This window comes from Gopherus flavomarginatus, chromosome 2, assembly GCF_025201925.1.
Source record: "Gopherus flavomarginatus isolate rGopFla2 chromosome 2, rGopFla2.mat.asm, whole genome shotgun sequence".
NCBI lineage: Eukaryota > Metazoa > Chordata > Testudines > Testudinidae > Gopherus > Gopherus flavomarginatus.
In genome coordinates, this window is record NC_066618.1 from 35456387 (window position 1) to 35479270 (window position 22884).

Here is a 22884-nt window from a genome sequence, read left to right on the forward strand (position 1 = left end):
CGGGGTGGGAGAATGCTATTTTCTTAGCGATTGATATATATAGGTTCCACCATTGACAGGGACAATTCATTTCAATCAGGAAGAATGTATATTGTTGTACTTACACTGTAACATTTCACATAGGAAAATATTAAGAGAGCCAAGAAAATAGTTTTCTTTCTTTCATCTACAGTTCTGTATTTACAAATTACAATAACTGCTTGAAGCCACACAGGGTAATATTCTATCCCCGCTTCACGGACTTTCCAAGAATCAGCAAGAGACATGTTAAAACATAGTAAAAAAATCACACATACTCGAATCTCAGCATGCCGTTACCTGTTTTGATTGCATATTTTAGAGTTGTTCTGCAGTTCAACAAAATTTCTTCCAAGGTCTGTGGTTGATCTGCCAGCTCCCAATTATATTCCTGAAGGAGCTCATTTGGGTAATGGAAATCAATAACCTTTGTTGATCTATCAAAACTTTTCACCACATACTGAAGCAAAATATCCATAACATCTTGCAGGAAAGAGAGAGTTGTTATTTCCCCATTGCACGCAGGCAGAAGATCTGAGGGGGGAATTACATGAAATGTTAGCTCCAGTTTATTGTTTAATGTACAGATTTTTGAAACAATCTCGCCCCCACTGACTTTGGGGCTTTTCTGTTGGCTTCAGTGAGCGGAGGATCGGGTTTTTAATTTGTTAAGCAATTCGATGAGACCTTATTTCAAAAATATGTTTTTCTAGGAGATAGGTCAAGCTCTAAATTCATTGTTAACTAGAAATTTGTGTGGAAAATGCATTTTATGACCGATTTTAAAAACTTTGAACAAAAGAAAGAAAAAAGAAAAAGAAATAACGAAAAGAGTTTCAGGGAAAAATAGGTAAATACCTGAACCGTAAATGACACAAGTGGAAGAGCATCATAATAAAATAGCTTCTTTGTGTTTGGTTAAATGGGAGGGTTGCAATACCTTAGAGATGCTTGAATGCCTTTCCGTGAAATAATACGTTATGCTCTGATTTATTTATTGAGATTTGTATCTTTACTTAAACCGAATTGTACAGGAAACCCCTATTTCTTCTGACTGTATCTTTGTAGCCCTATAGCAGTTAAATATGTAGGAGATTATCAAGGCTGCTTGTTGTCCATTGACCCCACAGGCCAGGAGAAGGGAACCCTGCGCAGCTGGTGGTTCGAATGGGACCATTTCTCACCAGCACATCCCCCTTGGGGTCTGGGGTATCTACCGGAGCAGAAAGACTGAGCTGTTCATTCATTAATATGGCACGAATGTCTGGAATTAAAAATGGTGAGCCCGGCTGGCTTCGTGTTTCTCAACAAAAGCTGCCGTCAGTCTTCCTCGGGCAGCTTAGCTCAGAGGCCAAGCCAGTCCGAATATCTTACTGGTGTTTTAGAAAAGTTTGTCATCTACCCTATCCCACAGGGAAACCCTTCTTCTGAGTGTACACCCCCTCGGCCTTAACGGCAGAGCCACTGCACAGCAAGCCCAGACAGACCCGATTGCGGAGCAATATTGAGTTTACACGGACACATATCTATATAGATAATGCCAATTTCTGTGCTGTCCATACAGCCCCTTCCCAAACCTTCCTGCTGTGCTAGAATAGTCCTAAGAATTTCTATCATTTAGCTCGTCTGTGGGTCTCCACCCCTTGTGTGTATGAGAGATCTGTCCCTAGGGTTAGGGTGGGCTGAGAAAGCCCAGCAGCTGAGAAGTCGGAGGAATGGCTTTCCATACCTACTTTTAAGCACACACGCGGTACCGTTACCTGTTGAGTGTAAAAATGCATAATTAATATCCGCTTTCTGGCAGTTACAGGGCTTGTTGTTGCAGGTACAGGCCGGTGTCTTTTCCGCTGAGCCCAGGTCATCCTTCGCCCCGGTTTCCATGGACTTTTCTCCATCCCCATACAGCAGAGCTAACAATGGCACAAAAGACGCAGCCTAAATACATCAGCTCTTAAAACACAGGGACTGGACTACAGTCCCCGCTGCGATCCGCTAACCCTCTCTGCCAGCACAAAAGGATTTAGAATCCCTCCAAGGTCCCTCAGATGGCTGCGAATTCTTTTTTGCTTATTGCCCATTTTCATGAAATTTGCTACCGCTGGTTTCCCTCGCTTACCGCAGAGTTTGGTTCCAATTCCTCCCGTAAACTTTTGGGCAGCCTGGCACCACGCTTTTGCTGGAAGAGAAAAAGGGCTCTGTAAATTATGCGGGCTGTACCATACCTTCTCCAGGGTCATCTCGGAAACGGCGTGGCTCAGGTGTCCTGGTCTTGCTCCAGGCTGGATGCCTGGGTGGGAACTGTCCCTCCTGTCTAACTTTCAGAACTCGAAGAGCAAACACATTCCGGGTAACACAGAACACAACTATATAATATCCCCCAAGACAGCACAACCTTTCCCCTCCCTCTCGCCTTCCTCTCCCGCCCCAAAGAGACACCCCCTCAGCCAGGTAAAAGCCCCCCTGAAGTAGACTCAGGTTTATGTTGGCGTCGCTCCTTCCTGCCCTGGAGAATCCTGCGGCACCTTGGTCCAGGTCTAGCTAGAGCCAAGGCTTTACAATAAAGCTGCCCTGCAACCTAGCTCTGGGTCCCGAGTCCCTTGCGAAGTCCGAGGCGAGCTGGGGCGGCTTCGTTTCTCTTTGCCAGTGCTGCCCTGGGTGGTGGCTGGAGTATCTCTAGGTGATTATTCGTTGCCTCATCCGCATCCAAGTGTGCGCTCCGTTGCTGGTCAGGACGGACAACGATGAACTGGCCAGCCAGTTTCCAGCCCGCTTGGCTGCAGGCAGGGAATGGGATGCGGGGCGCAGGTAGCGCTGGGAGCCCATCCCGGGACTGGGCTGGGAACTTTCCTGCGGCTGGTGGTGGAGCCAGCGCTGCTCCGCGCTCCTACCTGTGCCGTGGTTCTCCGCGTCCCGCGATCCCTCCTCGGAGCCGAAGGACCAAAAGCCGGAGCCTGGCGTTGCCATCTGCGGAGCTGCCAACAGTGCCTAGGAGCCGGCGAGCTGCAAGGAGCTGTGTGGGAGGGAGAGTCCCAGCGCGGGAGTGTCCCCGTGTGCGAGTGTCCCCGTGTGCAAGCGCCAGGCAGCGTGCGCCGGCGCCAAGAGAGGCAGCGGCGCCCTGGCGCTCCCTGGGGGCTCCGGAGAGTGGGAGGCTGGAAGCAGCCGGGCTGCGGACCGGGAAGACGGGGCTGGCCGCGGAAAGTGGGACAGGGAGTGGAGCAGGGACGCTAGGCGCTCTCCATGGTGCCGATCCGCTCCCTCTCCGGCTCCGCGCGTCTCTCGGCCAAACGGGGGTCACCGTGGCTCCGCTTTTATCCAGCTAGAGCCCTCGGCCCGCCCGGGTGCCCTGAGGCGGGGGAAGGGCGGTGTGCGGAGTCACGACTCCCCTGGAGCTGTGGGCTGCTGCTGCTGCCTGGGAGCTGCTGTTGGCCACGCGCTGGCTCTGTGCAGAGCTCAGCTGCCGGCGCTGCGGGGCCGGCCCGGGGACTGGGGTTAGTGGGACGCCTGCCAGGTCCTTAGCACAGCCACACTTGCTCCGGGAGCCGGGCGCGCCCCACGCGAGCTGTGTACGGGTAGTTTCAGGGGGGAATGGGGAGGAAGACCCGGCAGCTCGAGGGAGGCACTTGAAGGCTAGCGGCTGGCACAGGGGCAAGCTGAGGAGCACAGAGGAACCGATTGGGGAGTCCCCGGGCTGGCGATCCCACGCGTGTCTGGCTCTCGGGGGGCCCTGGCCTGGCGGGGATCACATTTCATTCAAGGCCAGAGGGCAGGGGACTGAGCGAGCTGATGTTTTGGCGTCAGTGGGCACGGGTAGAGGGGGCCTGGCCTCCACCGAGGGGATATGCCCAAAAACACAGAGAACCAACCTCGGGCTATTTCTAGGCCGTCCTGAGTCAGTTTATTCCTTTACGCGGGGCCCAGCCCCCTGCCCCCAGTGTCACGGAAACGCAGCTGGACACGCACGTCCCTTTGTGTGTGGCTCCGGAGAGCGGCTACAACGTGAGCCTTTTCTGAGCCTGCCATACAGCGAGGCGATAGGCGGAGACAGGGGCTGCGGGATTGTTAATCAGCGGCTCTATTAGCCCAGAAACGCCATCGGGTTGCAGGCCGATGAGTCTATTCATCTCCCTTTGGTGACAACCCCCAGATCAGCTGGGTCGCCGCCAGCCAAGCCAATGATCCGGAAGGTGGATCGGTCTCGCTCTAGTTCATCACACCCCGTCTGTCTTCTCGGCTCCACGCAGAGGCTGCCGCCGGCGTAAATCGGCTCAGACTCAGTGCACGCCCCATGCTCTGGGCCTGCCCGCGGAGCCGGCCAGAGCAAAGGGCAGCAGCACGTAGCGGGAACCGAGCTCCAGGCCTGCATCCCCCACGCCCTCCGGCCCTCGCAGGCCTGCAAGGGTCGCCGAGACTGGAGCCGCCCGAGTCACAGGAGTGGGGCCTGGCAGCGCCCCGCGAGGCGTGGGGCGGGAGGAGGGGGCCCATACGTCCCCGCACTGCTGCTGAGCACGGCGGGAGTGAAGCCAGACGGTCACTGTGGGACTTGGCTGCAAGGGCCTTCGGCTCAGGCTCCCCCTGTCTAAAAGCCACCCGCGAACCAGCCTTCACCGGCGTCCTGCGGCTCGCCCCGCACCTGCGGGGCAAGAGGGAGAGCAAGCGAGGCCGTGTTGCCGCCTCGGCTGGGGTGGAGCTGAGCAAACCTCAGGCCGTGCAGGGTATCACCGTCCCTCAGCCCCGCTGGGGAAGTGCTGGAGCGGCCCCGGAAGGAGCAATCGCGGGTGCTGCTGAAATCGCTCCAACCAGCCCGGCGGGCGAGACCGCCCCGGGCGTCCCGCGGTGCTGGGAGACGGGGCTCGGGCGGCTCTCGGCCCTGCGCAGCGCAGCGCCCGATCTCCAGAGGTGGCCGCAGCGCCTCCCTCGCCCCCCCTTTAAAACCCGCACGTGGAAGGGGCTCGGGGGAAGCGACCGCTGCCAGCTGGTGGCTGCACCGAGCAAAGCGCGCCAGGAAGGCCAGAATTGCCGCCATTCATCGCCCGCTGGAGCGGCGCGGGGCGGAGAGAGGGGCCCAGGCGGCGCTGGCAATTCCTGCGCTGTTCGGCTGAGAGGAGCAGCCCCATTCCCCGGGGGTTTGTTAGTCCGCGGTGCCCCCTGGGTTTGCAAGTGCCAGAGCCCTTCCTAAGGGGACCAGACAGCAAGTGTGAAAAATCCACCTGGGGTGGGGGGTAATAGGAGCCTATATAAGAAAAAACGCTGATAATCAGGACTGGCCCTATAAAATCAGGGCATCTGGTCACCCTGTCCCTTCCTGAGCTCAGTGCCTTGTGGAGAAGAATGGGAGGCCAGCCTAGCATGGGGATGGCGGCTCCCCACAGACCACGCTGGGAATCCTGCCTGACCACTGTGGGCTTGTGGCTCTTTCCAGCGTGCTCCAGGCCTGCAGATTAGGTACAGTGCTGAGTGGGCTCCTGTGCGCTGCTGGTGACCTGGGGTTGCCAGGTGTCTGGTTTTCCACCAGAACAGCAGTTGAAAAGGGACCCTGGTGGCGGTGCTGACTGGGCAGTTAGAAGTCTGGTCGGGGGTGCTAAGACAGGCTCCCTGCCTGCCCTGGTTCTGTGGGGTTCCTGGAAGCAACGTCATATCCTCGCTCCGGCTCCTACACCTAAGGACAGCCAGAGGGCTCCAAGTGCCAGCTCCACAGCCGGGGTGGCTCTAGGTATTTTGCCGCCCCAAGCATGGCAGGCAGGGTGCCCTCGGCAGCTTGCCTGCGGGAGGTCCCTGGTTCCGCGGATTCCGTGGCACACCTGCAGGAGGTCCACTGAAGCTGCGGGACCAGCGGACCCTCCACAGGCATGCCTGCCACCCTCGTGGCGACCAGCAGAGCGCCCCCCGTGGCTTGCCGCCCCAAGCATGCACTTGGCGTGCTGATGCCTGGAGCCACCCCTGTCCACAGCACCCATTGGCCAGGGATTGTGGCCAATGGGAGTTGTGAGGGTGGTGCCTGCAGATGGAGCAGTGCGCAGAGTTGCCTGGCTGTGCTTCTGCTTAGAAACCAGTGGGGGGAACATGATGCTGCTTCCGGGAGCTGCCTGAGATAAGCATCACCTGGAGCCTGCAGCCTTGACCCCACCCCACGCCCCAACTCCCTGTCCCAGCCCTGATCTCCCTCCTGTCCTCCAAACCCTAATTCCCCCACCCTCATCCCCCAGAGCTGTCACCCTGTCCTGCATCCCAACCCACTGCCTCAGCCTGGAGCCCTCTCCCACACCCTGAACCACTCTTTTCTGGCCCCACCCCGGAACCCGCATATCCAGTCCAGAGCCCATTCCCCCTCCTGCACCCCAACCCTCGCCTCAGCCAGAGTCCCCTCCTGCACCCTGAACTCCTCATTTCTGTCCCCTCTCCAGAGGCTGCACTCCCAGCTGGAGCCCTCACCCCCTCCCGACACCAACCCCCTGAACCAGCTCAGTGAAAATGAGTGAGTGAGGGTCAGGAGAGTGAGTGACAGGGAGGGGAGATGGAGTGAGTGGGGGTGGGACCTCAGAGAAGGGGCAGGGCCTCAGAGGAGGGGCAGGGTGGGGGACAGAGCAAGGGTGTTCGGTTTTATGTGAGTAGAAAATTGGCAGCCTTACGCAGGGAGCCAGCCTGTGCTTGCAGAGTGGTTAGAGATGGGCTCTAGCAGACCATGCCAAGGACCCAGCACAATAAAACCTCTGTCCCACACAACCCAACGCTTCTGTAACTCTACACGGTTATCATAACTTTGCGCCTTAGTGTTGACTGCCTAGGATAAGGACCGTGGCAAACAGTTATTTCTGAGACAGGGCAGCGCTCACAGCCTATGGATGATCCGCCTTGCGGCAGCTTTTCAAGCATCTCCTTCTTTCCCCATCTCTTTCTAGGTACTGGCACTTGGGCAGTAAAAGTCCATTTTTAGGAGCGTCCTATGGAAAGTCTCTGTCACAGGCCTTCTTTTCCCTGCTCCTCTTGTCACACTAGCACCTCACATGGCATTGCAGGCGTGAAATTGACAGCCACCAGCTGTTCTGTATGTGGGCAATCAACACAGACATGCACCCTGATGTGTTCTCTAGAATCTTCTTGGGAAGAAGCCGACCCGTGCTCTGTTCCACAGATACATCTCAGGTCCATCCTTTTAATCCTGCCAGCATGGCAGACAGTGTAAGCAGCCCCCCTGTATGTAGGAGATACGGACGGGGAGAGGTAGGGTGAAATTGTGTTTAGTCTGATCTGCCCAACATCATTATTTTTCCATTCACAGAGCAAATCTTAGAGAGAACTGGAGGGCAAGCAGTATGGAGACGGGGCCAAGGCCGGAGGCTAAGGCTTTGTTGATAGGCCTCACTCACCTAATACTCAGTTCAATGGAGGGTCTTACTGCATCTTGACTTGCACCCACTCCCCTTTTGGTAGACCCAGGTGTTAATCCACACAGAGGTGCTAACTAATAACATTCTAGGCATTGGTCTCACTGAAATGCCTTCAGCAGTTTAGAGAGTAAGCCTGACAGGAAAAGAAAGAATATCAGCCTTGTGGTTTCTTTGTGTGAAAAAAAAGATCTGCTTTGATCCCTCCCAATTTCCAGCTGATGCCCCCATGTAAGGCAATGTGGAGGAAATACCAAGCTGAGTTTCAGTGTAAAGTGACTGCTCTTTTCTCCTCTCCTCCTGTCTCAATCTACCCCCACCCACACACCCATCATTGCACCTCTGCTAGGAGTAATTCAAATGCAGCCAAGCCTGTCCCTGACTTTTGTATTGTTTATTTATTTTGTCATTGTAATAATGGGGAGAGCAATTTTAAGAGGACTTTAAAAATCAAACCCGATGTTTTCTAGCACATTGTATACTGCAGCAATTTAAACATAGCTTTTAATCTTTTAACTACTGTAAAAATACAAAGCACCAATTACATGTCTATGGAAAGAGAGCTAAATTAGAGTGCCAGAAGTGTCTAAAGATAGTTTGTGCAGAGCTCTACCCTGCTGGTTTTACTCCCACCAGTAATCACTGCAATAAGACACCTGGCCTGAGTAAGGGAACAGGATTCATCTCTTACACTGCTCAGAATATTGGCCTGGTAAAATCTGCCATTCTTGCCTGGCAGCTCGGAACATGCAGCTGTTAATCACTGTCAATCACACATGTGAATGTTCCAGTTATCTACATCCTTTTCTAAAATAATTTCTTTAAAAATAGGAATTTGGGTGAAATTTTGAAAAAAGTGGCAGCTACTTTGTACCCAATTCATTTCTGGTGGAATTAAGAATGGTTTTTGCATTTTAGGCAGCAACAGACCAATCCACATTTTCCTAGCCCCTTCTCAGTTTCTCTGAGATTAAGAGTCCTAAAAATCCAATGCAAATTTAAAAAGGAGAACAAAGCAAACAAGATTTATTTCCCTGTATATAAACTTTTCCAAGATAACGAATACACATCCTATACTGTCCTTTAAACACCTTCCCTCAGTAGCTTTACTGTAGTTAAAGTCAATAAGAAAATAAATTGATATATAATATCCTACCAAACAAAAATTTACATTCATTTGTATTAAAGGGACACTTGTCACATGCAGATGTGGCCCAAAATTTAGGCACTGTAGACTTAAAACCAAAAGAAATTCTTCTTTGGAATTCTTAGAAAAATCCAGTGAAGTAATTTATTTAAAAAAAATCATTTTGTGCTGGTGTGCTAGCATTGTGCTAGTGCAGGGGAACCTGAAAACTCAGTTGACTAGGAAATGACTATAAACAAAAGAGAAACTGACTAGTCTATTTTGTATAAGATGAGAGAAATGTAAAAAGGAAAACAATATACAGTAAGTACATTTGTTTTTAAAAATTATTTCAATTTCAGTAATCTAAAGTATATTAAGAAGTAACATCAGCAAGATTCTTTTTAAATTTACAATTTGTAACCTGACAGTGTCCCTTTAAAACAGTGTTGGGCTATAAACTACAATAATGCATATTCACTGTAAACCTGAAATATCAGAGATAACAATACCAAAAAAAAAAGCGTATGGTACAAAATCATAAAAAAAGATTATGCTAATAAAAGCCAAATGGCAGCAGCAGCAGCTAAAACTGCTGGATAAGGCGCCGGCGCTGAGAGGTTTTCCGTAGCAGTTTTCTGTAGTCATAGGGATTATCTTCAGTTTTCCTCTCGTCCAGGGAGCTCTCTGCAACTCTTGACCTAGGGATTAAATGCAGAAGCGCTTTAGAAATTAAAGTAAAAACATTTACTTCAGCAAATACTGCTAATCGATTGCTTAACCTTCACCCTCAGCAAAAACAGCTGCCTTTTCCAAGCCTCTCCCCACTCTGCAGAATAGAGCCAGCATCCCAGAGCAAATACATTTTTGCAGAACAGAGGAATGCTCAAAGAAAACATGTTTTTTCAAAAAAGGGAGGAATTATTAAGGACATAGTAAAAATGTCAGGATAACAGGCCAGGCTTTGGGGGTAATTCTTGCCTATTAGACATTGGCTCAGATTGTCAGCCAGTGTAAATCAGGTAGCTCCATTGACATAAATGGAGCTACTCCTGTTCTATACCTGCTGAGGGTCTGTCCCACTGTTTCAGACTGGACACTGCAAAAGTCACAGTATAGAACCCTGCTCATGATTTTCAGGTGGCAAATTGCATTTTTGAAAGCTGGTCTTCCATTTAGACAGCAGACCTGGCTAACTGAACAGAAGTAATTCCTATGATTAAACATAAAACCATTGTTTGAAAAGTATATATTATTTTGAAATTACTGAAATGTCTGGTGAGCTACACTTAGGGGTGCAGTGTAGAGTCCCAAATGGCAACAAACAAGTACGAGCGTTCACTTTCTTTAGGACTAAATTGTACTCGCCTTACTCATACGAGAAGCCCAACTGAAGTGGCCACTGAATGTTGAACTGCAGTTGATACTTAAGTAATAAACCATGAACAGGGGGTAAATTCTGCTCTCAGTTACACACAGAAGATCCGGAGTTACTCCAATTACTGCAGATTAACATCAGATCAGAGCATAATAATAAGGCATGCATTTTTATGCCTTGCATTCAATGGCAAAAATCTCATTGATTTAAGTGACAGCACAATCAGGCCCCTAGCCTACTGGTGCATATCTCAAAAGCATTTTGAGTGAAGAGGCAAAGGTCACATGCAATTAATGACCTGAAAAATCTATGCAGGAAGAAGGCTGATGAACCAGATTTTCCCTTCAGGATTTTTCCTTGCTTGTCTGTCATACTGGTATCAAGCAGAAGCTGTATGGCCATGTGTTGGTTCAGTGCAATAGGGAAAAAAAAGAAGCCATCAAGAACCGGGTGTCTCAGCTGACAAAATCAGGGTAAAAGTCTGGCATAGAGCCAAACAATCCTAACTAAAACAGAAATGTAACTTTTAGATTTTGCTTTTGTTTGACAAAAAGTTTGAGATCCAAAGATGTACAGCAAGGAGGTCTGTCCACCTTATCTGGAGCTGTGGAGGCAGAACAAAACGGGCAGGTTCTTCAGCAAAATGGCTGTATGGTTGAGCTTGCCTTGCCAGAGTTCTGCAAGCAGGTTGAAGGTCTGTTTGTACTGTCTTTGGACCTTATTTTGAAGAAAGGAATTTTTCAGCTAAGCATAGATACATTTTTTTAATTCCTATAATTATTATTTTACAAGATTCTGTAAAAAATAGTTAATTGTTTTATAGCTAACTTGAATGCATATACTGTACTTTTGTCTTCAGTATGAACTGTACAAAAATAAGTTTGCATTCATAACTTTTTAAAGTAGGTTACACAGCATTTCTTTTGTCCCTACTATTATTTGGTAAGACTTACCCTTCAGTAATAGTTAAAGATGAATCTCTGAGCTCCACTGGTGGCCTGTTTTTTCTTGTGCTAGAATTACTATCATTTGAGATGGAATCACTTGATGAAATTTCTTGGTAATAGAAATCTTCTAAATCCAGCATTTTGCCCAGACTGTAAATACATAAAGGTTCTAAATCACCAATTCTGTTCTGCAACATTTTCCCAGCAAAAATAAAGTAATGAATCACAACCTTCATTTTCCTTATCTGAGGACTTTTGATATGTTGACTGTGGTAGAAAATTATATTAGCACAAAAATCTGGTCCTGGAAATGTAACTAATGAAAATGCAGGTGTTTATAATTTTGAACTAATAATTTAGGGTTGAATCTACCAGCAAGTATATAATTACATGCCAAATACTTTGTAGAATCAGCTTTTATATACGTGCATGCATGAGTTGTGGCTGATTTTGTTAAGATGTATCAATGTGCACCTGCATATCTCAGGGCAGTTCTGAGATTTAGAGATCTAACGTTACTGGACAGTTTTCAGTAATGCCAATCTTGATGATAAAATTAAGACTCTGTTAGTCATTCCATTATAATCATCTGTTTTCAGGGATTTATTCTTTGACCACAAAAATGTACTCTAGGACACGATTTAATAAACTGTGTTCAGCTAATTCAAAAGATTCAAATTCAAGCTCTAGAATTTAGGGATATCAGTAGATTTGTGACACTCTCTGGAGTACTTTGGGCTTATAAGTGAATGGATTACATTGATCCATAAGTAACAAGAAGATAATCATCTGTGTATTTAACATTTTCAGATCATGGGTGAGAATGCAGAAAACTGCTAGAGAATTGAATTTTTCAGGCAATTTGGAAAGTGACACAGGGACTTTCTTTCAATGTCACCTATTTATATATCTTGCTCAAGCTATTTATTTATCTGAGGGTTGTTACCCACTGGAAAGGTTTTTTAACATACAGTATATGAAATGAGTTGCCAACCTCAGTACACATCCTAGTGGCCAGGATGGTATTATTCAGCACTCTTCTTACCAGTCTCAGCAAGTAGACAAAGGATTGAATGGACCTAGTGAGTAATTTCTCCAGGTCAAAAGTGTGTCAAGTTATTGGGATGATACGGAAAAAATGCACGGCTTCTTCCCAGGCTATTCCTATGCTGTGTACAGAGGCCTTTAGTTTCTAGAGCTCTCAGGCCATCCTCTAGCAAGCCCAAGGATTCTCTTTAAATGTTAATATTTAAGAAATGGAAATTTCGTGTAGAGAACATGAGAAGGGACTACAATATTTTGAAGCAGGCCGAAGTTTATAGCATCTAGCAGAATGGGATGCTGTTACTGAAAGGGGCTTGTACTGTAATATAAATAATAATAACAAATAGTATATCAGTGTATTGTTGGAGATTGTATATATGACAGAGAGCACAAGCATTCTTCGCATACATTGCTTCAGGATGCCTAAGGAAACACACTATCTGAAAACCGCAATGTTTAAAATGACTAGGAAAAAAGAGTCCTGAGGGTGACTTGAAAGACACAGGGCAGTATTCTTCTCTCACACCTAATATAAATCAGAAGTAAGTCCCTTGAATCTAGTAGCAATAGTGGTATAAAACTGGTATAAGTGAGAAGAAATTCAGGTCCAATAAGTGAATTTATTGTCCAGACATGAACTGGTCAAATAACTCACCAGAAGAAGAACTGACTGGGAGAAACCCTATATTTGGAAATTTTCCAAGATCCAACTGGCACCACAAGCAGATCTGTGATCTAGAGTTGACAGTGTCATGTGGGGTGTAGTGAGGCGGTGTGGCTTCCCTCCGCTCCGGAGGAGGAATAGCCCATCCGGAGGCCAGAGTGGGCGGAGCTAGGGAGCTCTCCAGCCCCTCAAAGGGTTAGGCGGCGACCTGCAATTATAAAGGCTGGTCCTCAGAGCTCAGTAGGAGCCCAGCCGCCGGAGAGAGCAGATGTCCCCGGGGAAGCCCGAGACTGGGAAGCTCCTACGGCCCAAGGCGGCCGCCCAGACTGGCTGGAGCTACCCCATGCCCGCTATTCGCAGGAGCTGCCAGAGTTACCCCATGCCCGCTATCTAGAGGAGCTGGTGGAGCTACCCTGTGCCTGCTACCCGGAGGAGCTGCCAGAGCTACCCCATGCCCGCTATCTAGAGGAGCTGCCGGAGCTACCCCATGCCCGCTGTCTAGAGGAGCTGCTGAGCCTGTCCTGTGCCTGCTATCCGGAGGAGCTGCCGGAGCTACCCCATGCCCGCTATCTAGAGGAGCTGCTGGAGCTATCCCATGCCCACTATCTAGAGGAGCTGCCGGAGCTATCCCATGCCCGCTATCTAGAGGAGCTGCTGGAGCTATCCCATGCCCACTATCTAGAGGAGCTGCCGGAGCTACCCCATGCCCGCTATCTAGAGGAGCTGCTGGAGCTATCCCATGCCCACTATCTAGAGGAGCTGCCGGAGCTATCCCATGCCCGCTATCTAGAGGAGCTGCCGGAGCTATCCCATGCCCGCTATCTAGAGGAGCTGCTGAGCCTGTCCTGTGCCTGCTATCCGGAGGAGCTGCTGGGCCTGCTGACCAACCCCTTGTCCTGATGAACCCATGCTCCTAGACCCCTCAGAGGCCAACACCAGGACCCAGGTAGCATCCAAGGGGTAGTATGGAAGTAGCCCGGGGGCAGCCGACCCCAGTCTGGCTGCAGCATTACTAGACCATATGTCAGTGTGTTGCGGCCAGGCAGGGCCGGCTTTAGGAAGTGCGGGGCCCAATTCGAACAGTTTCGACGGGGCCCCGACAGGGATGACTGAAAAAAAAAACAAATCAAAACAACAACAAACGCCTGTAAAAAAGCACGTGGGGCTTGTATTCACCAGGTGGTGCTCTGAGTCTTCGGCGGCACTTCGGCGGTGGGTCCTTCACTCACTCCAGGTCTTTGGTGGCACTGAAGGATCTGCCGCCGAAGTACCACCGAAGACCCAGAGCAAGCGAAGGACTCAGTGCCGAAGTGCCGCTGGAGACCCGAGGTGCCGCCAGGTGAGTAAAAATCAAAAAGGCGCCTCTAGCCAGGGAAGGGATTCTCACTGGGTGCGGGGCCCTCTTAGGCGCAGGGCCTGATTCAGGGGAATTGGTGGAATTGGCCTAAAGCCGGCCCTGCAGCCAGGATCCCCACTGACTAAGCAGCGGATCTTCAGCCGCTGCTAGGGCCTTGGGCTGGGACGCAGTGGAGTGGGAGGGCCTGTGTCTCCCCTGCCATCCAACTCCTGGGTGGGAGACTCCCCCTCCCTGGCCTGAGGAGGCCAAAGCCTGTTATTACTGCTCAGCCCTGCCTGAGGGCCTGAGCACCCCTGACTCAGCGTTTGTTGCCCCGCCCTGACCTAGGGCCAGGCTTAAACTATTATTCCCACTCAGCCCTGCCTGAGAGCCTGAGCACTCGGACTTAGTGGTTGTTGCCCCCCCTTACCTAGGGCCGGGCTCTGTGACTGTTGTTACGGCTCAGCCCTGCCTGATGGCCTGAGCCTCCTGACTCAGTGGTTGTTGCTCTGCCTGACCTAGGGCTGGAGCTTGTAACTGTTGTTGCGGCTCAGCCCTGCCTGAGGGCCTGAGCCTCCTGACTCAGTGGCTGTTGCCCGCCGGAGCCAGGGCCAGACTAACCACATTTCAGCCGGCTACCGCAAGGGCTACCAAGGGAGACCCCAGGCTGGACTAATCCCCCGGACCCATTGGGGTATAGAGAGCCGGCGTGGCTCCCCTCCACGCTGGAGAGGGTCGAGCCCTGGTGAACTCTTGTACATGTGGTGCCAGAAGTGGGGATCTGTTCCCTTGACCCCTGTGAGAAGGGGCCGGAGGGGGAGATCCACCCCGTCCCCACAGAAAACCATGGAGATGGAGTGATTGTTTAAGCTGCTGACGGAGAGTCAGGAACGGCAGCAGGCCACCCAGCTACAGCAGCAGCAGTAGCAGGCAGCTGCCCAGCTCCAACATCAACAATAGCGGGATGCTGCCCAACTCCAGCAGCAACAGCAGCATCATGCCGCTCAACTCCAGCAGCAGCAGCAGCAGCAGCTTATTCAGCAGCTCGGAGGCCAGCTGCAACAGCTGGTGACAGCATTACCGCACCCCGTAGACCCACAGCCAGGGGACGGGGCTGGGTCACCACGCCCCGCTGCCCCAGTGCGACTAACCAAGATGGGCCCCGACGATGACCCTGAAGCGTTCCTGGTAACGTTCGAACGGGTGGCACTGGTCACTGGGTGGCCCCAGGACCAATGGGCCACCCTGTTGGCCCCATACCTAACAGGGACTGCCCAGACGTTATACCGGGGGCTGGCAATGGAAGGGGCAAGGGATTATAGCAGGGTAAAGGCCGCGATCCTGGATGCCTTAGATGTCAGCCCAGAGACTTTTTGGCAGCGGTTCCGAAGCCAGACGTACCCCTCGGGCACCCGACCCCAGCTGGTGGCCAAAACACTGAAGGAGGCATGTAGGTGATGGCTACAGCCGGAGACGAGGACGGCAGAGGAGGTCACGGAACAAGTCATCCTGGAACAGTTTGTGCACACCATATCGGCCTGAGGACAGGCCTGGGTGCTCCGCCATCGGCCCGCAACGTTAGCCGCAGCCATCTCACTGATGGAGGACTTTCTCGCAGCCGAAACGCCAGCGGGGCCCGCCTTCCAACCTCACAACCTCGGGCCCGAACGCTCCAATGTGGAAAGAAAAGGGGACGCCGCGACCAGGCCGTGGAGCCTTGGCCGCGTGCAGGAGGCCCACCCAGGGTCTCAGTCCAGACGTCTGGATCCTTCCCCTCGGCCCGGACCGGCGCCCACCATGCTGGTTGTTGCGAGTGTCCACCGGAGTCCCCCTAGGAGTCCGAGGGGAGCCCCTCCTGGGGCGGTTGCCCTGAACTCGGACCCTGTTTCCATTGTGGGAAGTCCGGACACTTGCAGCGGGACTGCACGGAAATGGACTGCAGCTTTGGGCAGGTCTGTGCAGGGGACACCGGGGCTCGGCTATCACAGGCTCACAAGATCACGGTCCTGGTAGTTGTCGGGGACCATGACACCCAGGCTTTGATCAACTCTGGCTGTAGTCAGACGCTAATTCGCCAGACTCTGGGACCCCAGGCAGACCCCCGCCTGGGAATGATTCACCTGCAATGCATCCATGGGGATGTCCGGCCTTACCCTAGTGCTTGGGTCCCATTGACAGTAGCTGGCGTCACCTGACGAATCGTTGTCGGCTTAGTCCCTCAACTGGTGTACCTGGTGATCCTGAGACGGGACTGGCCCGCCTTTGAGGAGGTCCTCCGGTCGACCCCTGCGTTGGAGGGAGAGTGCCAGGAGGCCCTACTGGAAGAGGTGGGCGGGACCCCAGGAACTGAAGCAGGGACTGAAGAAACCGACAATCCCCTGCTGGAGCTCTCAGTCGAACCCCTCCTCCGTACTGATTTTTGCTGCGACCAGAGAGCTGACCCTACCCTTAGTCGGGCCTACGAACAGCTTGCGGCAGTCGATGGGACCATCATCGACCCCCAGCGCGCAACCCAGTGGCCCCATTTCGAACTATGCCGGGACCGTCTTTACCGGATCGACCGTGACTCCCGCACGAAGGAACCCCAAACACAGTTGCTGGTACCACGGCGTCACCAGCGAGCCGTGATGAAGCTGGCACGTGACATCCCAGCTGCCGGGCATCTGGGCCATGAGAAGACCCTCGCCTGGATCTTGACGCGGTTCGTCTGGCCCGGGATTCACCAGGAGGTGAGGAACTATTGTAGCTCCTGCCCAGAGTGCCAGTTAGCCGCTCCCCAGCGAGTGCCCAAGGCACCCCTGGTCGCTATGCCTATAATAGAGATGCCTGTTGAGCGAGTGACTATGGACCTGGTGGGCCTGCTCCCAAAAAGTGCTTCCGGATTCCAGTATGTCCTGGTCATCATGGACTATGCCACCCATTTCCCCGAGGCCATTCCATTGTGGAGCACCACTACCTGGACCATCGCCGGGGAACTGGTTAAGGTCTTTGCTCGGGTGGGCCTGCCCTGAGAAATCTTAACAGATCAAGGCATCAATTTCACCTCCAGGTTGTCACAGCAAGTCTGTGAGCTCCTGGGGGTTAAACAATTACGCACCTCCGTATACCACCCCCAGATGGACGGGCTGGTGGAACCGTTCAACCGGACCCTCAAGGAGATGCTGCGGAAGTTCCCCCCTGGAGGAGCTGCGCCGGTGGGACCAGTTACTCCTTCCCCTGCTGCTAGCCATCCGTGAGGTACCCCAGTCATCAACCAAGTTTTCCTCATTTGAACTATTATATGGGAGCCGTCCGCAGGGCCTGTTGGACTTAATGCGGGAAACTTGGGAGCAGTCCCCCTCTCCAACCCAGGGACTCCTGAAGTATGTCCTTCAGCTGCAGGAGTACTTTGCTCAGGCTGGGGCCCTGGCTCGTGGAAACTTAAAAGGCTGCGCAGGACAGACAGGAACAGACTTATTACCAGGAGGGGCAGGTGCATGACTTTGAACCCGGGAATCGGGTCCTGCTCCTCCTGCCCTTAAGGGAGTTGAAGATACTGGCCCGCTGGCAGGGACCCTATGAGGTAGCTCGGAAGGGTTGGGCCCGTCACATACAAGATCCACTAACCCGACCGGTGCAAGAAGACCCAGCGATACCACGTGAATCTGTTGAAGCCGTGGCAAGATCGGGAGGGCCTGCTGATTAACCTTTATCCGCCAGAGCCTGAACTGAGTCCCCGCGCGCCCCAGACAGAGGACCTTGCTGCTCCCCTGCTCGGTGACACCCTTATGGAAGAGCAGCGCAAGCAGGCCAAATGTCTCCTGCAGGCTTTCCAGGGAATCTTCACAGCCCTACCTGGATACACAACCCTTGTCTATCACTCCATCCAGACCGAGCTGGGGAAGGTAATCCAGGAAACGACCAGGCCACTGCCGTACCTGATGCGACAAGAGGTGGAGGAAGAGGTACAGGCCATGCTGGCCTTGGGAGTCATTGAGCCGTCTCAGAGTGAGTGGTGTAGCCCTGTGGTCTTGGTACCCAAGCCCGATGGCACCCACAAATTTTGTATAGACTTCTGGCGGGTGAATGCTATCTCCCGGTTTGATGCCTACCCTATGCCTCGCATAGACAAGGTGCTGGGTCGCCTAGGGGAGGCCCGGTTCATTACCACCTTTGACATCAGTAAGGGGTACTGGCAGATCCCGCTCGATGACACCTCTAAGGAAAAGATGGCATTCGCCACTCTGACAGGACTCTATCAGTTTACACGAATGCCTTTTCGCCTCCATGGGGCCCCAGCGACGTTCCAGCGGCTAATGGATCGCCTACTACAACCCCATCGAGACTATGTGGCAGCTTACTTGGACGATACCTTGGTCTATAGCCACCACTGGGAAGACCACCTGGAACGGGTAGCAGCGGTCCTGAGGTCCCTGTGACAGGCGGGGCTGACGGCCAACCCAAAAAAATGCCGCGTCGGATGGCAGACCACATATCTAAGGTACACTATCTGGGGAGGATGAGTGAAGCCCCTCATCGGGAAAGTGCAAGCCCTGGCAGCCTGCCCGACGCCTACCACGAAACGCCACGTCCGAGAGTTCCTGGCGCTTGTTGGGTACTATCGGCAGTTCATCCCCCAGTTCGCTTCCATCGCTGCGCCCTTAACAGGACTGTTGACAAAGAACAGCCCCCGGCAGGTACGGTGGTCCCCCGAATGAGAAGATGCCTTCTGGACACTCCAGACATGTCGCTGCCAAAAGCCGGTCCTATACAGCCCGGACTTCCACCGGAGGTTCATCCTCCAGATGGATGCCTCAGAGGTGGAACTGGGGGTTGTCCTGTCCCAAGAAGTCAATGGAGAGGACCACCCGCTTCTATTATCTCAGCCAAAAAATTTTCCCCTGGGAGAAGAACTACGCTGTGGTTGAGAAAGAAGCACTGGCCATAAAGTGGGCCTGTGACGCCCTACGCTACTAACTCCTTGGGCTCTGTTCACACTAGTCACGGACCATGCCCCCCTCCGATGGTTGATGAAAATGAAAAATAACAACGACCAATTATTGCAATGGTATCTGGCCTTACAGCCCTATGCGTTCACCATCCAGCATAGGGCTGGTAAGGAACATGCAAACGCAGACTTCCTGTCCCACCTCAGAGGGATGGAAGAGCCTAGCCCCAATGAGCGGGAGCCAGACTTGAGGGGGTCTGTGTGTAGGGAGGTGGTGTGGCTCCCCTCCGCCCTGGAGGAGGAAGAGCCCATCCGGATGCCAGAGTGGTCGGAGCTAGGGAGCTCTGAGCCCGCCCCTCAAAGGGTTAGGCGGCGACCTGGAACTATAAAGGCCGGCCCTCAGAGCTCAGTAGGAGCCCAGCCGCCGGAGAGAGCAGATGTCCCTGGGGCAGCCCGAGACTGAGAAGCTTCTACGGCCCGAGGAGGCCACCCAGACTGGCCGGAGCTACCCTGTGCCCGCTATCCGAAGGAGCTGGCAGAGCTACCCTGTGCCTGTTATCCGGAGGAGCTGCCGGGCCTGCCCTGTGCCTGCTATCCGGAGGAGCTGCCGGGCCTGCTGACCAGCCCCTGCCCTGATGAACCCATGCTCCTAGACCCCCCAGAGGCGAACGCCAGGATCCAGGTAGCACCCGAGGGGTAGTATGGAAGTAGCCCAGGGGCAGCTGACCCCAGTCTGGCTGCAGCATTACTAGAGCCTATGTCGGTGTGTTGCGGCCACGATTTCCACTGACTAAGTAGTGGATCTTCAGCCGCTGCTGGGGCCCCAGGCTGGGATGCAGTGGAGTGGAAGGGCCTGCGTTCCCCCTGCCACCCAACTCCTGGGTGGCAGACTCCCCCTCTCCCTGGCCTGAAGAGGCCGAAGCCTGTTATTACTGCTCAGCCCTGCCTGAGGGCCTGAGCACCCCTGACTCAGCGTTTGTTGCCCTGCCCTGCCCTAGGGCTGGCGCTCATAACTGTTGTTATGGCTCAGCCCTGCCTGAGGGCCTGAGCCTCCTGACTCAGTGGCTGTTGCCCGCCGGAGCCAGGGCCAGACTAACCACATTTCAGCCGACTCCCACAAGGGCTACCGAGGGAGACCCCGGGCCAGACTAATCCCCCGGACCCATTGAGGTGTAGTGAGCCAGTGTAGCTCCGCTCCGCCCCAGAGAGGGTCGAGCCCCAGTAATCTCTTGTACAGGGGACACAGACATAAATTAAACCAGAAATGCATAATGGGGTCATTGAGTGAAGAGCTCAGCCTCAAAATACAAAACACCAAATGGCTCATCCAATATGCAAGATAACCAGTGGCTGAAATACAGCTGAATGCAAGACTGAGCATAAGCATGTGGTTGCATTTTATTGATTGTAAAGGTGTATACAGTTCCTGCATGCTACCTTGTGGCTCAATGTGGTGCTGCAGCTGTGCAGCACCTTAGTTTCCCCAGGTGGAGAAGCAACAGATTCCCTTTAACTGCCCAGCCAAGAAGAAACCAACATATATTAACACAATACCAAGTCCCCTTTTTAATCAGACTTCAGGACAGGAACCATTGTAACAAACAGTTCACCAGGATCGTAGATCAAGGCTCCCAAGCCGACAGTCCATGCCCAAGTCTGTGAGCCAGTTTAGGCTTGTCTCATAGTGCCTCAGAGAGTAACTACCACCCCACTGCAGCCTGTCTGGCTTCTATTCCCTCTCTCTCCCCTGCTCCACTTCCTGTTCCTGTTTATATGGGTCAACCCCCAGGGGGACAGGACCTCCTTGATTATCTCCAGGCTGCAAACTGTAGCCTCCAGCCCAATGCTTAAAGGGGAGTACCCTTTTTTACCATACATTCTCTCAAATATATATTTGCTGGTTTAGATGTATTCTATATGAAGTTTGTATCCTGCAGCTTCAGCTGCAGATTGATGTTTCCAATCATGCGGGGTATCAAGTGTCTCATGCAAGGTGTTGTGTTCCCATTTCCCACTGCCTTCAATGAGAGCTGAGGGCATTCAGCATCACACAGGACTGAGCCTTATGAATAGGCCACTGCTACCATGCTACTATATATCAAATAAAGGAACAGTTAAGGCCAGGTCTGCATTATAGACTTCTGCTGACATAGATACTTTGGTTGGGGGTGTGAAAAGATAGGATCCCTGAGTCTGACCAGCAGAAGCCCTTATTCTAATTTTCTGGTATAGCATGTTTGCCTTACGGTGGGTGGTTTTACTCTACCAGTACAAAGCACAGCTTTGCTGATATAGCTGTGTCCACCCTAGGACTGCTTTGCCAGTATAGTCTACCGGTATTCTGATACTGGTGAAGTGCTCCTAGTATAGATGTAGCCTAAGAAGCCTATTCAGGAGTGGATGGTCACAGGGAAGCAGCACAAAAAGCATAAGTACAGGTCCATATGTGGGGCAAAGCTATGGGTTTAATCTTTGCCAGAAGCTATGTGCTGAATATTTGCCAGAACCATCGAGAGATCTGCATATATATAGCTTCAAGAAAATATATGCACGTGGATATCCACCAAAACATTTCAATTACACAGTGAGAAAAGCTTTACTATTGAATTGGCAGTGGGCATTTTGATTTTCTTACTTCTTCTGAATATATAAACTGTTTCTGTTTGTGGTTTTTATATTTTCAAGTGGTTGTTTCTCAGAAGGGGAGCCCCATCCTTCCTTGGATTTTTGCTAATGAAGTGACTGGTTGCTCACCTGTTTTGAACTGGAATTTTAAGCGCCCTCAATTATTTCTTTGATTTAGAATTGTCTTTGTGCTGGACTGTGTCTTAGTTTATTATTATGCTTGTATTGCCATTGCAAAAGACTCATGTACAAGGAAAAACATTTGACCAAATTCTATAATGTATTTTGTTCTTTACAATGGTATAATTTTACCTTGAAAATGATACCTCTCTGTGTACCATTAAATAACTATATTCTTTTCTTAACTCTTGGTTTTACTTTGTTGACAGTGCAGCTTAACACTGTTTCTGGAGCATTATAACAATTACTGTGGGATAAGTAAATAGAGAAGAAAAAAATACCTGTTTTTTCTTGGTTTCCGTTTTTCTTCTTGGATTGATTTCTAAGAAAACATCAAGCAATTTTTAAAAAATTGCGTAACTTTTTTTAAACACTGGAGCATTTTTATGCAAAGGTCCAATACATGGGCATGTTAAATATGAGACTTTTCTATAATTCTTACTAAGAAAAATATGTAGAACCTAATTTGTTGAGCAAAAAAAAAAAGTATGTGCTGTAGCAATTTTTAATAATCTTTCTGCTTGTTTATCTGTATAAGAGAATGCCGCTAGTACTGGTAATTATACTGTACACAAATAAAAGAAACTAATCAAAAGAAGGAGGGGAATATCAAACTTCCAAATCCTATATCTGCTTTAATAAAAGTGACAAACACTGTCCAATTTAGGCAGACTTTTATATATGCTATGCCAGTTATTTGGATATTAACTATTCAGAGTGAGGAGGCCCAAACTCATTCTCAACAAATGGTTTTACAAAAGGCAGCTCATGCCAGCCCAGCCTGATTTCTTTCTTTGAGAAAATAACGCGGGATTTTTTTAGACAAAGGAAACACAGTAGATCTAATCAACCTGGATTTTAGTAAGGCATTTGACACAGTTCCATGTGGGAAATTATTAGGTCAATTGGAGAAGATGGGGATAAGGTGGATAAGGAACTGGTTAAAGGGGAGACTACAACAGGTCATACTGAAAGGTGAACTCACAGGCTGGAGGGAGGTTACTAATGGAGTTCCTCAGAGATCAGTCTTGGGGGGACCAATCTTATTTAACATTTGCATTAATGAGAGTGGCACATAAAGTCAGAGTGTGCCAGTAAAATTTGCGGGTGACAAAGTTGGGACGTATTGCCAATAAGGAGGAGGCCCAGAATATTATACAAAAAGATCTGGATGACCTTGAAAACTGGAATAATAGAAATGGGATGAAATTTAATAGTGCAAGTTCATGAATTTAGGGACTAACAAGAATTTTTGCT

At 51.1% G+C, this 22884-nt stretch overlaps 2 protein-coding genes across 5 annotated transcripts in view; both read right to left on the bottom strand.

Moving 5' to 3' along the window:
• GAD2 (glutamate decarboxylase 2) overlaps positions 1–4103 on the bottom strand; it is a 63624-nt gene extending 59521 nt beyond the window's left edge. The window contains exons 1-4 of the mRNA XM_050939094.1: positions 2907–4103; positions 2135–2194; positions 1779–1928; positions 319–552 (exon numbers count right to left, since the gene is read on the bottom strand). Coding sequence (XP_050795051.1) covers positions 319–552; positions 1779–1928; positions 2135–2194; positions 2907–2982 — 520 coding nt within the window. The 5' untranslated portion in view covers positions 2983–4103. The remainder of the gene's footprint in view (positions 1–318; positions 553–1778; positions 1929–2134; positions 2195–2906) is intronic.
• Positions 4104–7820: 3717 nt separating this feature from the next.
• The window catches only part of MYO3A (myosin IIIA), a 220499-nt gene continuing 205435 nt past the window's right edge, over positions 7821–22884 (bottom strand). For all 4 annotated transcript variants that reach the window (XM_050939001.1, XM_050939000.1, XM_050939003.1 and 1 more), the window contains 3 exons: positions 21909–21949; positions 10858–11001; positions 7821–9227 (listed from right to left, as the gene is read on the bottom strand). In XM_050939001.1, coding sequence (XP_050794958.1) covers positions 9113–9227; positions 10858–11001; positions 21909–21949 — 300 coding nt within the window. In that variant the 3' untranslated portion in view covers positions 7821–9112. The remainder of the gene's footprint in view (positions 9228–10857; positions 11002–21908; positions 21950–22884) is intronic.